The 15,628-nt window shown below is 38.9% G+C and overlaps 1 protein-coding gene across 5 annotated transcripts in view; it reads left to right on the top strand.

The window, feature by feature from the left end:
- The window catches only part of USP49 (ubiquitin specific peptidase 49), a 67,005-nt gene that overhangs the window by 43,280 nt on the left and 8,097 nt on the right, over positions 1 to 15,628 (top strand). For all 5 annotated transcript variants that reach the window (XM_048496167.1, XM_048496168.1, XM_048496170.1 and 2 more), the window contains 5 exons: positions 847 to 988; positions 3,730 to 5,140; positions 6,532 to 6,736; positions 12,944 to 13,052; positions 14,648 to 14,853. In XM_048496167.1, coding sequence (XP_048352124.1) covers positions 3,758 to 5,140; positions 6,532 to 6,736; positions 12,944 to 13,052; positions 14,648 to 14,853 — 1,903 coding nt within the window. In that variant the 5' untranslated portion in view covers positions 847 to 988; positions 3,730 to 3,757. The remainder of the gene's footprint in view (positions 1 to 846; positions 989 to 3,729; positions 5,141 to 6,531; positions 6,737 to 12,943; positions 13,053 to 14,647; positions 14,854 to 15,628) is intronic.

Genomic DNA, 15,628 nt, shown 5'->3' with positions numbered 1-15,628 from the left:
TTGCATTAAAGCTATGTCAAAAGTGTTGTAGTGTATACATAAATATAGGGGTAAGTTGTCATCACCACAATGGAAAAAAAACCTATTCTCAAAACCTAACCTAATTTCTTCCCAATGTCTATTAATTAATTAATTAATTAATTAATTAATTAATTAAACTTATAGGCCGCCTCTTCACCGAAGGGCTCGAGGCGGCTCACAAAATGGCTGTTCTCCAAACAACAACTCAAAACAACATAAAACTTAAGCCCGTTAAACCCGTTAAAACTTAAGCAGCAGTTGCTCACAACAAATATAAATTAAACAGCAAGGTTGTTTAGCAAGAGAATTTCATTGTGCTTTAAGAAGCCCCAGAATTTAAAAAATATTTTAGGCAGTATAGAAAACAACTGGTTATGATATGAGTTCGTTCATTATTTTTGAATGGTATGTAGTTAAGTTTACATATAAACAGTTATAAGAAACTCACGGACATTTCATGTTATATTGTACAACAAAATATTTTGATGCAAACCCTTTTTTGGTGGTAAAAGGGGGCTCCTTCCTTCCTTTTCCACCAGTGGAAAAACTGGTTAAATTCAGCTCTTCTGAGTGATGCTGTAGTAAAACCATTGCTGAAAATACTAGGCACCATGGAACCTGGCTTCTGCAATTTGTCATGCCCCGTTCTAATGCATGATAATCAGGAGAGAAAAGGAAATTGGGGTGCCTTTTCCCATTAGTTGTTCAGGATGCGGTGTTGGTTCATCATTTAAAATGTATTCTCCACAGTACTCAGAAGAAGAGTTCATGTTCTAAAGTTAGAGGATTATTTATGTTTATTTCATAGGCATATTTTCTTTTTAGGGCTTTTGTGCTGCACTGTCGTTTCTGATGAAGATCTAAGATATAATTAAATTTCTCAAGAACTGTTGAACCTCCTATTGACTAAAATGGGGATGTTCCGGCCTCTGGTCATTGAGTTGCGACAATATTTAAACATGAATCGGTAAGTATTGTCTCATGTTATGAATATGTGGCTTGTAATTTATCTCTCATGTGGACACATTCTACAATACAGACTGAGAAGCACAAGTTCTTTTTGCTTTGTCAGCAACTGCAGAGCAAAGCATCTCATATGCTAATGGAGCTTATGCATATACATTCAGGGCTTTTCATTTGAACTAATTTCTTTTATTCTCTTAAGAAGTAGTATGAAATGTATAATTATATCCTACTGGGTCTGTATCCCTATATTTTAATCAAGTTACTGATGGCATAAAGGAGACCACTTACTATCTTCTTGTAGGGTTCTGCTTGTTTGCATTGGATATAAAAATATTAAAATGTAAAGGCAAGTCATCAGGAAAACTTGTGATTATCACAACCTTGTGTTGGCAAATCCTGTTTAGAGGAAACTGAAGTTACAAATGTTTTTCCATTCATGCTGCAGATACATAGTTTATTGCAGCCTAACCTCAAGTGTTTGTTGCCTAGATTTTGATAATTTTCATTAACATGGAAAATTAAGATTAGACCAATTATTTTTATGAAGTTTTAAATACAGACTAATAAAGATGTCAGATTCCTTAAAAGACCATTAAAAATAAATGGTGGCACAATAGGATATTTATATATCAATATATCTAATAGTTCACGTGGACCCATCTACAGAAACTTAATCCACCAATCAGGCCTATGTAGACACTGGGGAGATTTTTCAGCAACCTTGGAGGATCTTTCATGTTTTCAGGAAAATCTGGAAAGTGGTTTTTTTCAGGGGAGGGGAGGTTAAAATCCTCCCCAAACCGCCATTGACCCACCAAGAGAAATAGGGGAGGCAGCACTAGGCTTGGTCAGTACCCTAGAAATTTGGTAAAATTCGCATTCAGATTTATTCAGGCATAAAATTATCTGTATGCCCAAATAAGGCAAATAACATATTCAGATATACCCGAATATTCCGGTATACCCGGAAAATTCGGGTCCGTCTGATTTTTTTGTATTTTTGGTGGGTTTTTTGCATTCTGGCCTGCAGGGGGTGCAATTTTAAAGCTAGCAGCACCAAACTTTCAGGGTATCACCCAAAGACTGTCCTGATGATACCACCCAAGTTTGGTGGTTCAGGGGGGCCAAAGGTATGGACCCCCCAAAAGGCTAGAGGAGGAGATTTGCCCCTTCCTTTGGTTCCCTTGCCAGTTACCTCACTGAAGGGGAGGGGGAGTAGCCCTGTAAAACAACATTGTAGTGGTGAAGGCATCTTCAGGACCCCTTTGTAAACTGCTTCTATGGTAACTATGAGTAGTTCAGCATCATGGCTTTTCCCATGGTGGTTACAACTGCAGGCAGACACTTTCGAGGAAGAAAACAGAGGAATGTTGTCTTTATTAACCAGAAATGATTGAGTTTTCCCATGTGTTTGTGTAGAATTCTGAGCAGTTTTCAGTTTTTAAAAAAAGCAAATTTCTAGCAGAAGTGTTTGTGGATATATGTTACTGTAAACATGAAAACAGTGTTTAATTGTGCAGTTTTGTTCCTTAAATGACTAATTTATCTTTCTTTATAGTCTTCAATAATTTTGGATCCTTTACTTATATCACTTCTCTCACTACTATGCTGCTCTTTGAAATTTAAATAAAAACTCCCAAAAGCACGCTGACTTTTTAAAAAAATGTAGATTTGGACATATTTTGATTTTGTTAACACCTTCTGAATAAAATTTGCACAAAATTTAACTTAAGCAGTCTTCATATTTAAGTGCAGTGAGTTAATACTGTCTTCAGCTTTTTAAAAAGAGCTACATGTTGGTCAACATGAGTGAAACAGACACAAATCTGAATATTTCACTTAAGCTTTCCTTTTCCCTGATATTACAACAACTTGAACAAAACTGAATTTTATGTGATTTTTTGCACAGCAAAATAACTACCCTGATATAGAGCCATGTAGTGTGTATAAACCAAGCTTTGCTTCAGCAGTTGGACCATTCTGTGTTCTAGAGAAAAAGATTATTTGTTCCCCAGGGTAAACCAGCTCTGTTTATCTACATGTGCACAATGCTGATAGGTTGAGCACCTGATATGTAGCAACACCTACAAATACATGCACCTGGGGCAATTTAGCAACTCAGCTGATTGTGTAAATAAAAAAGGTGATGAATTAATACGTAAATGAATAAATGTACGTTCATAGAAGAACTAACAACTAAATTAACATTTAAACCTTGGTATGTATATCTGTTGCATGTTGCTAAGGTAGGAGGAAGCTGGCTCCCTCTACAAGAATTTTTTTTTTGCAATTCCTGGGTTTTTTAACCTTTTGCATGTAGTCAAAAGATCAAATGAAAGATGGTGAACTAGCTATCTTCTACTTCCCCTCTCTATAAGGAATGGGAGTTGGGAAAGTTTCTGCTAGGCTCATTCCGCACATGCAGAATAATTCACTTTCAAACTGCTTTCAGTGCTCTTTGAAGCTGTGCGGAATGGCAAAATCCACTTGCAAACAGTTGTGAAAGTGGTTTGAAAACGCGTTATTTTGCGTGTGCGGAAGGGGCCTTAGTTTATGTCTTTAGAATTTGTCTAGTTCAGTATGTTCAGTCTTATAAAATATATTTGCCTATCCCCAAACTTAAATTAATGGAATGAAAATGCAAGAATCTGGGATGTGATGTAAGTTTCTTGCATGGCATTTCTGTATTGCTGTATTTTTAATGTATGCAGTACCTAAGTCATCTTCTGTCTACTTTACAAGGTTAAAGCAGCGGAGCCTTATGTAAGACATGGATAGATGCAAACATGTTGGGCGGCTACGACTCGCCCAAGACCACTCAATTTTGAACCCACAGAAGTGGCACTGCATGGACTGCAATACCACAGAATCCATTTGGGCTTGCCTGAAATGCTCCCATGTGGCCTGTGGAAGATATATTGAGGACCATGCACTTAAACACTTTGAAGAGACCCGGCATCCTTTGGCTATGGAAGTTAATGATCTCTATGTGTTTTGTTACCTTTGTGAAGACTATGTATTGAATGATAATCCCGAGGGTGACTTGAAATTACTTAGGAGTTCTCTGTCTGCAATTAAAAGTCAAAAGCATGATCCATCAGCAAGAAGTGGTAGGACGCTGCGGTCAATGGCTTTGGGTGAGGATGTATACAGCCATCAGAGGGCTCCTCAGGGACAGCCTCAGATGCTTACAGCTCTCTGGTACAGACGGCAATCGTTGCTCGCAAAAGCGCTGCGGACCTGGTTTGATAAGAGTTCTAGAGGCCAGCTAAAACTAGAACAAAAAAAGCAAATGGAAGAATTGGAGAGGAAGAAAGAAGTAGCTAGGCAGCGGCGTCAAGAGATGAAGCGGAGATTGTTGGAGGAGCTGGCAAACACTCCTCCGAGAAAGAGCGCTAGGCTTTTATCGCACATTCGCAGAGAGAATCTGATTCCTCGGAAATTCAGAGATATGGAAGCAAGTTCCCCTACCTCAAGACAAATGCAGAGTAGCAAATTTAAACAGTTCTATTCCATCCGGCGGAAGCCCCTTGTGACTCCTGGTGTGACTGGACTAAAAAACCTAGGAAATACGTGCTACATGAACTCTATCCTTCAAGTATTAAGTCACCTCCAGAAGTTCAGAGAATGTTTTTTGACGCTGGACCTTTGTGAAACTGAGGAACTCTTAGCTAAGACGGTGAATGGGAAATCAAGAATGTCTGGAAAGTTGATCAGTGGGCCTGTTCCTGCTGAGTCAGGGAGGAATGATCAACTGGGGTCATGTGGCAGGCAGAGCCTGCCAGCTGGCTTAAATGGTGGGTCTTCAATAAACAAAAGTTTAGAACTAACACAGCCCAAGGAGCCAAGTTCAAAGCACATCTCTCTTTGTCATGAACTGCATACACTCTTCAGAGTCATGTGGTCTGGGAAGTGGGCTTCAGTTTCTCCCTTTGCTATGCTGCACTCTGTGTGGAGTCTCATTCCAGCGTTTCGAGGTTATGACCAGCAAGATGCTCAGGAATTTCTCTGTGAATTGTTAGACAAAGTGCAGCAGGAGCTTGAATCGGAAGGAACAAAGCGCAGGATCCTCATCCCTTTTTCACAGAGGAAACTCACGAAGCAGGTCCTGAAGGTGGTGAATACCATTTTTCATGGGCAGCTACTCAGTCAGGTATGCATGTTACTCAATCTCAGAGTCTTTACTGGGTCATGCCCAGCTATTAAATGTGTATTTCTGATGGTGTGTGTCTTTAAGGGAAATTGGCTTTTTTAAGCATATGCTTCAAATGGGATTAGTAAGGGCCCAACTGCATGTTACAAATAGCTCTAATTCTTCTTCCTAATAAGATTTTTTAAAATGCAAAGCAGTTGCAGGTGGATTTGAGAATGAACGTAAGAGTCTTACTGGATCAGGCCAGTGGTCCATCCAGTCCAGCATTGTGTCTCACACAGTGGCCATCCAGTTCCCAGGAGATCCAGCAACAGGGAATAGAGGCTGAGGCCTTCCCCTGATGACAATTCCTGGCACTGCGATTCAGAGTTTTACTGCAACTGAACATGGAAGTTCCCTTTTGTCACCAGTGCTAGTTCCAACTAATAGACCTATACCTCAAGAATCTGTCTAATCCCCTTTTAAAGCTGCCTATGCCTGTGGCCATTGCCACATCCTCTGGCAGTAATTGAGATTGAACGGAGGGCTGATGGGTTTTTTCGCAGTCTTTAACTGCTTTGAAATTTACCTTTCCCCAGCTGCTTGTTTTGACTCAGTAAATCAAATTGCTAGCAGTATAATGTGAGAATTCTTACTCTGTTTAATGTGTCTAATTAGAATATTGCTTGAAATATCTTGATGACTTCTTAATTTAAAAAAAACCACTTATGGACAAGGTATTCTAATTACATCCGGTAAACTTGGCACCATTTTTATTTCACCCTGATTATGCACATTTGATTATTTCCATTTGGTTTAAGCAAACTACATTGCTAATTGGTTGAAACAGAATGAGGCAGAGATACATTTAGGTATTAGAGGCCTCTTGTCTTTCAGTATTCACTGTAATAGTGGTAATATATGTTCTGAAATGTACTAGAGTGTATAAGTGAACTGAAGAACTTAATTCTCCTATGTGTTATACTGATGAAGAAAGATCAAAAGAGTGTTTATAGAAATACATTAGTAAATTATGTTGGTGTTTTACGGGGTCTGATTTTTAAAAATTTACAGCTTTAGATATGCTTCAATTTTAAACAAGTAATTCAAATGGAAAATTGTCCATTTGAACGAAGATGAAGCCATTAGTAGTAGCCAGGTAGCATGACCAAATTTGTTCTTACATTAGAGAACTATGCACAGGAAGTGTGCATAATGATGCATCTTATCTGAGAATTCTTCCTAAGCATAATCTCTTAGGAGAATTCCTAAGCATAATGATTATAGAATCTGGTCCAGAGGGTCAGTGTAGTACCAGCCATGTTGCCCTGGTCTTGTCCCTTGGCCTTAGGGTTTTGTGAGAATGTTTCTATAGAAATACATATCTTACTGTACAAATCTTTCCTTTCTAGGTCACCTGTATAACGTGTAACTATAAATCCAACACTGTGGAGCCCTTCTGGGATCTTTCCCTGGAATTTCCTGAACGCTATCACTCCATCAACAAAGGGATTGTCCCTGTTAATCAGACAGAGTGCATGCTGACTGAAATGTTGGCCAAATTCACAGAAACAGAAGCTTTGGAAGGGAGGATATATGCGTGTGACCAGTGCAACAGTAAGTGCAGGACTGTTGAATTTGCTGCAGGTTTAGTTGTCCATTGTGACTGGTGAGAAGTGTTCCTGTATTCTTATATGTAGGCATAGGTGCTTGCTGCATGAAGTTTGAATTGCTGGGCAACAGATAAAGTTACTTGACAAATGGCTCCCAGTGTTGAATACATATTCAGTATTGTTGTATAATTCTGATGCTGAGTACTGTTTAAAAATACTTTTTGCCGCCCAGGATGGTTTCATCCTCTCTGAATTTTTTATTGCTTTTATATTTAATACAGAAGGCTCTCTTTCTTGTGCTCTCCCACCCGATCCCCAAACCAGGGAAGTAAAGAAATCTATCTTCTTCTTTTTTGCCAGATGGCTGAAATGGTAAAGTTTCCCTGTCTAGGAGGATTAGATTCACAGACCTAAACAAGACCTTGTCAGAAACCAGTTTCTCCATAAGGGAAGCGCCTGTTCTATAGCATCATGTTCTGACTGTAAACAGGGGACACTCTGAGGAGAAGGCAATAATGTCTCCTGAGTAATGACAGACACAGAAATTCTACCATCTGTGGAAATGCCAAAGTTTAACACTTTTAACACTCATGATTATAAACAGGCTGTCCTGAACTGTGGCTCAGGCCCTGTGCCTTCTGTTCCAGAGGTGGTAGTCCATTATAGAGGACATTCCTTTAGTGCTAGACTGTTTCTGCTTATGTAAGATGAGCCTGTTGTGTAAGTAGAAAGCACCTAGTGCCAGAGGAAGGCATTCTATAGTAGAGCACTGCCTTTACACAGAAAAACATGGCTGTACATTTGGAAAGGGAAGTATAAGATCCAAGGGTGTGTGCTTTAAAAAATCACAGCCAGCAAATAACATAATTTGCAGAACTCTAGTAAATGCTTAACTGGATAATTTTCTTCATAAGGATTATTCCCAGTATGCGCTTCCCCTTCACATATGTGACGTGGGCTCATGAATGCTCATGCTGAAATACTGTGATGTTAGTCTTTAAAGGACCACTTGATTTTTGTTTTGTCTACTAGATTGCCAGGTTTTGATTCTGTTTGTAGATCCCTCCCCCCCAACAGAACTAACTGAGGATTCAAGTGGGGAAAGTGTTTAAGAACTCTTGCCATCCTCAAATATGGTTTGGGTCAATTAGAAGAGCACATTACAAGTTGTTGCAAAATTTGGAAATAATTTTTGAAGATTATCAGAATTGGAATGTTTGAAAGAGCTTAGGAAGGAGTTCCATATTTTCTCCATATCTAATTATAGCCTTATTTATTTTATTTGCTTGAGAAAACAACAGTGTGCAGGTTGGAGATAATGGGTGAGATGCCAGAATTTAAAGCATTGTATAGCCTTGTATTGAGCAGTGTTTGGAAGGTTATGTGAATTTGCAACATATTTGGTTGGGTTCCCATTCACATTCCTATTATGGCTTCAGGATGCTTTTTCATGTGAGGTTAAAGTCAATCTGTAGTGAAATGGATTCAAGCACCCATGAGAAAGACCAATAGAGATTCAGAAATCCCTAGCCTTTTTCCATAGCAGCAGGAATGTTATCATAGCCCTTACTCATTAACACCAGGACCCTATTGCTAATCTTACACTGATTTTTTTAATGCAAGTGGGGAAATGGGAGGAGGGAATGGGAGGGAAATGGCCAACCAAGGAAAATGGCTGAGGGGAAGATTCAGTGACTACAGGAGGCCATGGATAGGGACCAGGTGCTTGGTGGGCTGGAGAAATAAACAACAAATGAATATGATTGCACGCTCAAGGAAAGTTGGCACAAAAAAGGTTCAGAAAAGACACTGGTAAAAATCTTTGTAAAAATAGCAGAGGGAAAGTAAAGCGGAAATGTTTCTAGAACCTAAGGGGGAGAGATGTGGAATACCAAAAAAAAACCCCAGCATTTGGCAGCAGGAAACATTTTAAACAAGTATAGAAAACACCCAAGTTAATATAAGAACATAAGAACAAGCCAGCTGGATCAGACCAGAGTCCATCTAGTCCAGCTCTCTACTACTCGCAGTGGCCCACCAGGTGCCTTTGGGAGCTCACATGCAGGATGTAAAAGCAATGGCCTTCTGCGGCTGTTGCTCCCGAGCACCTGGTCTGTTAAGGCATTTGCAATCTCAGATCAAAGAGGATCAAGATTGGTAGCCATAAATCGACTTCTCCTCCATAAATCTGTCCAAGCCCTTTTTAAAGCTATCCAGGTTAGTGGCCATCACCACCTCCTGTGGCAGCATATTCCAAACACCAATCACACGTTGCGTGAAGAAGTGTTTCCTTTTATTAGTCCTAATTCTTCCCCCCAGCATTTTCAATGAATGCCCCCTGGTTCTAGTATTGTGAGAAAGAGAAAAATTTCTCTCTGTCAACATTTTCTACCCCATGCATAATTTTATAGACTTCAATCATATCCCCCCTCAGCCGCCTCCTCTCCAAACTAAAGAGTCCCAAACGCTGCAGCCTCTCCTCATAGGGAAGGTGCTCCAGTCCCTCAATCATCCTTGTTGCCCTTCTCTGCATTTTTTCTATCTCCTCAATATCCTTTTTGAGATGCGGCGACCAGAACTGGACACAGTACTCCAAGTGTGGTCACACCACTGCTTTATATAAGGGCATGACAATCCTTGCAGTTTTATTCTCAATTCTTTTCCTAATGATCCCCAGCATAGAGTTTGCCTTTTTCACAGTTGCCATGCATTGAGTTGACATTCCCATGGAACTATCAACTAAGACGCCCAAATCCATTTCCTGGTCTGTGACTGATAGCACTGACCCTTGTAGCTTGTATGTGAAGTCTGGATTTTTTGCCCCTATGTGCATCACTTTGCATTTAGCTACATTGAACTGCATTTTCCATTTCTTAGCCCACTCACCTAATTTATCAAGGTCCGCTTGGAGCTCTTCGCAATCCTTTGTGGTTCTCACCACCCTACATAATTTGGTATCATCTGCAAACTTGGCCACCACGCTACCCACCCCTACTTCCAGGTCATTTATGAATAAGTTAAAGAGCACTGGTCCCAAAACGGATCCTTGGAGGACACCACTCCCTACATCTCTCCATTGTGAGAACTTCCCATTTACACCCACTCTTTGCTTCCTGTTTTTCAACCAGTTTTTAATCCATAGGAGGACTTCCCCTCTTATTCCTTGACTGCTGAATATACTAGCTGCCAAGGGGCAAATATGCCAGTGGAGAAGATGAACGTAACATTTTACATGATGCTTGGTTCAGGAGAGGAAATGCCATAGTTTGACAAGTTCTTTTAATTTGCAGTCTGATAAGAAACATTGATTAGTTTGTTAACTAGTAAGTGTACACAGGGAGACAACATAGTTAGGATTCAGGGAAATCTATGAGCAGATTTTTCTAGTGGTTTAAAAAGGGAAATAGCCCTACGGAGGTCACAGTTCAAATCAGAGCCATTGGGTGAAGAATGAAACCAGATTTTAACCATTCCCCCTTGCTTGATTTCACTAATTTGAAACTGCCTCCCATGGAGTGTTAACCCTGGAAGGGAAAAAGAGGTAAAAAAAAGTGTCTATCCCATCACCCTTCCTAGGGTGTCTGTCTCCATCCCTGCCCCCTTCCCAGTATTAATAACAACTGCGGGGTTGGGGTCTGTTTTCATCAGTGAGCCCACTGGGAAAGGTGGGTTAACTCCCCTGCTCCATCTTTTCAATACAAATCAGGACCCCACACAAGTGCTATTTCCCATTCACATATATTCAAATATTACATGTAGTTCATGTCATTATGGTTCTATGGTTCTGTTCTATTACTATGGTTCTGTTCATATCTAGAGTTTTCCACAGGAAGGAATTTCATAGATAAACTGAATTAAGAGGAATTGGTGAAATGCATGTAAGCCACACAACAGAGAGATAGGTTCCTGTTTGAGCCTGATGCGCTCTGGCTGGAAGTGGGTTATATTCTTTCCTCTGGCTTCTCTTCATAGTAGTTGGAAAGTCTGTTTAGCAGGTTCCTTTCATACTACTTGTACATATTTAGGAAATCTAATTGAAGGTGATAGAATCCATTTCTGAGTGTAGAGTTCCAATTGGCTTTTAATTACCTGTCACAAGCATGATCTCCCTGTTGTCCTGCTTTGAACTGCAATTTTATTAGTACAAATTATTATTACTATCCTTCTGCAGTCCATATTAACAAGATAGTTCTGGATCAGTGGACCAGTCAGTGAAACACTATCATCAAAATATGTGGAGTATTTTACTAGGTGAAAGGGACTCTCCTTTCCAGAATAAGAATACAATACAGTCCTTCTGAGCTGAGAGAGACTTTCTTGGGGTAGACCTGTTTAGAGTTGTGCTATATATCTTTTTTCTCTTATTAAGGAAAAAGCTTAAGCAATCGGATTTAAAGATGCAGAATGTACTTCTTACTATAACAGTTCAAAATGGGACTGAATAAGATGGGAAGAAGAATAGGATTGAATAATGGAAAGGGAGAACCATATGCATCCCTTGGAAGAAGGGCAGGATAAAAGTATGTGTGATAAAGAGGAAGAATGCATTTAAAATATCCCTAGAAAAATAATAAAATGGCAATTTTGGAAAATAACCCAGCTTTCTGAGAGCTTGTAGCTTTTCTCCCTCTTGAGCTTCTATCAGTCTTTCACCTCTGCAATATTTGCTACTAGACAAGGGAAGATATTCCAAAGAAGTCAATAGAGATACTTGCGGCTATGTGCTGTCCTACAACTAAATATATATGTAGCACATGCTTGATTCTTACAAAGGGGTGCCATTTCTGACAGCAATTTGATTTTATTCTCCACCACCAAACTTTATTGTACTGGTGGAAGTACTTAGATGTGAGTTTTAATACGTATCCAATGTTGCCAACCACTTGTGGTAGGCCCCTTCCCCCTCTTAACTATTTGTGGCAGGCTCAGGCAACTGGCAACTACTGTGCAGGTTTTCCTGCCTTTTCTAGACTGAGCTGTTTTGATGGTATCGTATGAGGTGCTTGGCCCTGTAAACTTCAGAAAAATGAAGGGAGCCTGTTTTCCCTTATGGTGAATCCCCTTTTCAAGGCACCAGAGGACTGAGACAGGTTTGTTAAACAGAAGTAAAGTGTATTAAACTAGATGGAATTAGAAGATGTTTCAAATGGATGGAAATCAGGCAAGATATAACTATATTCAAATATCAAACATAGTTCTTAATTCAGCTCTATACGTTTCTTTAATTGTGTAGATATGAAAGGTTTTTACTTTAAGATAGTTCTTTAATATGCTACTGGCTAATGAATTTACATTGTCTTTGGGTTCTAACAGGCTGGTACCCTTTCGCACAGTACACAAACAGCCTTGACACTGTTAGCTACCCACTTCACATACATCTCCGTGCTGAGGTAACTCATACCTCACTCATACACCAGACTGGGACTCCATCTGTATGTACAATTCTCTTCCTAACTGATTTAGGAATTATTTTGTACCCAGACAATATATTCCCTTCTCTTTATTTATGGTCAACTGTGGAAAGTCTCACTACTAGTCCACCTTTAGCTTTGACCACCAAATAAACTCCCAATTCTTCTATGTATTTTCTGCTTTTCACCGTGAACTGAATTCAGTATATTTCAAGTCAGATCCACTCCCTGACTGAAATTCCCTCAAAGTAATTAAACACAGTTAAGGGGTTTGATATAAACTTGCAGGAATCAGGATTTAAAGCTCACAAAATTTTTCCTTTCAGTGAGATACCTCCTTCCTCTCTGAGTCAACTGGTTGCTCCAACAATTGGAGTGCAGGTCAACTTTCCCAGTCAGGGTGCTTTCCCACTCCTAGGAGGTTTTCCCCCACTCGGTTGTGACAGCACCTTGTTCCACTGACCAACTTGCACTTTTAAATCTCTATTTTCCATCACAGCCACATTAATTGTTTGGCTTTAATCCACATGGATCCTCCAGCCTCCTGATAGCCCTTTTTGATGCTCATAGTCAACAGTTGTGAGAAGCAAACTTCCTGCTGGCAATGTGTAAGCTCTAAATCTGATTTCCCTCCAAATTCCTGTTCAGTTTTGCTCACTAAAAGTTGCTAATAAAAACCCAAGTTAGAGATTTGTCTGTAAGACCCTAGCTTTTGTTAAAAGTGAAGAGAAGACTGTACATGCAGTTCTTCCTCTGGAAACAGGAAACCAGTAAACTCTTTGCATTTCTCCTTTATGCAGGCAAACGACGGAAGTCTTCTCCCAAACCTCTTATCCTAAGTGAAGCTAAAAAGCAGTTAATGATCTACAGACTACCTCAGGTCCTCCGGCTGCACCTTAAACGATTCAGGTGAATGGAGGGGTGAGGGATCATTTTTATAGTTAAAACTGTGAAATGGCTATAATCTCATCATATTAAATATTTCAGTAAATGGCATTCATAGATAGCCTCATACTTCGAAAATAATTAAATGAGTAGTTCATATCCCTTTTTGAATTCTGTTTGGCAAGCAAAGTAGGAAGCTACAACATTTTTCGCTTTAGAATAGTTCTGACCAGATGTTTTTCAATGTATTGTTTCTTCATAATGTGTGTGCATTAGTGCCTGAATGCATATATCAATTTAAAAAAACTTTTAGAAGTCTGCTAATTTTTCTTCATTGTAAATGAATTTAAATGTTTGAAAGGTGGAATGTTTCCAAGTAGTCATGACCCTGAAGGGCAGTGAAGGGATCCCCCTTTTTTTAATTGGCATTAACTCCCACTGACATCACCTTGGGGCATGGATGTGGGAATAACGAACCTAGCATTGATGAAGTAAGTCTAAATGAAAAGTAGTAACAACAAAATAACTACTGTCTCATGTTAGAAGCCACAAAATGACACATGGGAAACAGCTGTTTAGCTCATGTCTTAGAATTACTTCCAATGTATCTGATTCTAATGCCAGTTAGTTAGATGGAAATCATATCCAAAGTGAGTAAACTGATCAATTTCTCCCAAGGGATTGTCATTTTGAACTCACCTTGTGATATACCTTTTGCAGTAAAACTAATGAGAAATGGGAATTCAATTCTGGCTTCATCTGGCATTACATTTTAGAGCATTTTTTTCTCTTGGTATTTTTGTCAGATTCTGAATACTTTCTTAAAAGAAGATTCTTTTATTAGACCCAGGTGTACAATAGGACTGTTTTAGTAGGAAAAACTGTTTGGTTGCATTCATGTCCAAAAGCAAGATTTGTTTTAATAGACAAATGTATAGAAATCAAATAAGAGTACCCTCCCCATCTTATGGTTCTAAGGAAGAAGGCAGAACTTGGAACTGTATTCTTTTTCTAATGGAGAAAGTATATATCATGAATAGTTTCTTAGAATATTAGTCAAGTGCCACTAGGTGCTATAGTAACTATAGAGATCTTCTAAGTTGTTATTGAATCTAAACTGTATTTATTTTACTCTCTGTATAACTGCTGCTAGCTTCTTTTTGGGCAAGAGTTTGTAAATTAAAATACTGGATAAAGAAAATTAAGTATTTTTTTCCAGATGGCTTAAGCACTAAGAGGTCATAATATTTGTAAGCTGGAACAAATCTGGAAAGATTAATAAACTGAAATGAGTTTGGTGAAAAAAGAGAATGGATTGTTTGTATTGTATGAATGTCCTGATCTATATATTAAAATAATTTTAAAATAAAATACAATTTTGTGAATTATTTGAACAGTTTTCAAAATTTATCACACAGGATAAAACTCATAGGTTCTCTGTTTATACCATATGCAGTACCAACTGTTTTATGGACTGCAGTAACTTTGACAGTATTTTAGCACTTGTCACTGTCCAGTGCTTCAATGTTTACAAAATAGCTTTGCTGCAAACCTCTGCAGTAAAGGTTTGCAAACCTCTGCAGTAAAAGTCCTTTTGATTATATGTCTTTGTATTACAGGTGGTCTGGACGTAATCACCGTGAGAAGATTGGGGTCCATGTCCTCTTTGACCAGGTATTAAACATGGAACCTTACTGCTGCAGGGACACTCTCTCCTCTCTTGACAAAGAGACCTTTGTCTATGACCTCTCGGCTGTGGTGATGCATCACGGGAAAGGGTTTGGCTCAGGACATTACACGGCATATTGCTACAACACAGAGGGAGGTGCGTGTGACTTATTACTGGGGAATTTTTTTTAACTTACTGCATCTTGTTGATTTTTTAAAACATCTTGAAAATTGTACTTTCTACAGTTTTGTAGTATAGCTGCTAAAAGCAGTAGGAATGGAAATTATTTTCTCTTGCTTGTAGCCCTTTGGAGTTGACTTGTGTTGCTTGCTTTTTTAAAAAATGTCCATTTCTCTCTCTCTCTCTCTCTCTTTTCCTCTTTTTCCTCACAACTATATGGAACTAATCTGATTCCTTGCTGAATGCTTATTCTTCTCAAGTTAACTAGCAGATTTCTTCAAACCAGGGGTCTCCACCATGAAAGGAGAAAAATACAGCCCTTTGTTCTTGAAATGTATTTGTATCTACCTTTAAAATGTCAATATAATATTTCACAATACAGTTCTTTTTGGATGAATTTTCAGACTAACTATAAAATTGAGAAACTGACACCTCACAGTGGTATCTGGCTGAGATCCAGAGCACTTTGTAGCCATGTTTAAGCTGCTGGGCATGCCTAACTAGACTTTTAATATATTCATTGAACACCAGATACCATGGCATTTCACAAAGTGCTTGTATAAAACTCCCTCAATTTTAAAAGTTGCTTGCCATGTTAAAGCAAAAATATCTGAAAGTGTGTTGGGTCTGTAAAGCTAGTTGCATGGTTCTAAGTGTCCTAGGGCAAAAAATAAATAAATAACAGGTTTTGAACAGTCTTCCCAAAATGTTTGTGAACATTTGTAAAGACAGTCAGGATATGATTCTGGCA

This window comes from Sphaerodactylus townsendi, linkage group LG05 (genome assembly GCF_021028975.2).
Source record: "Sphaerodactylus townsendi isolate TG3544 linkage group LG05, MPM_Stown_v2.3, whole genome shotgun sequence".
Lineage (NCBI taxonomy): Eukaryota > Metazoa > Chordata > Lepidosauria > Squamata > Sphaerodactylidae > Sphaerodactylus > Sphaerodactylus townsendi.
The sequence above is the reverse complement of the archived record's forward strand: the minus strand, read 5'-3'. Positions and strand labels throughout refer to the sequence as shown.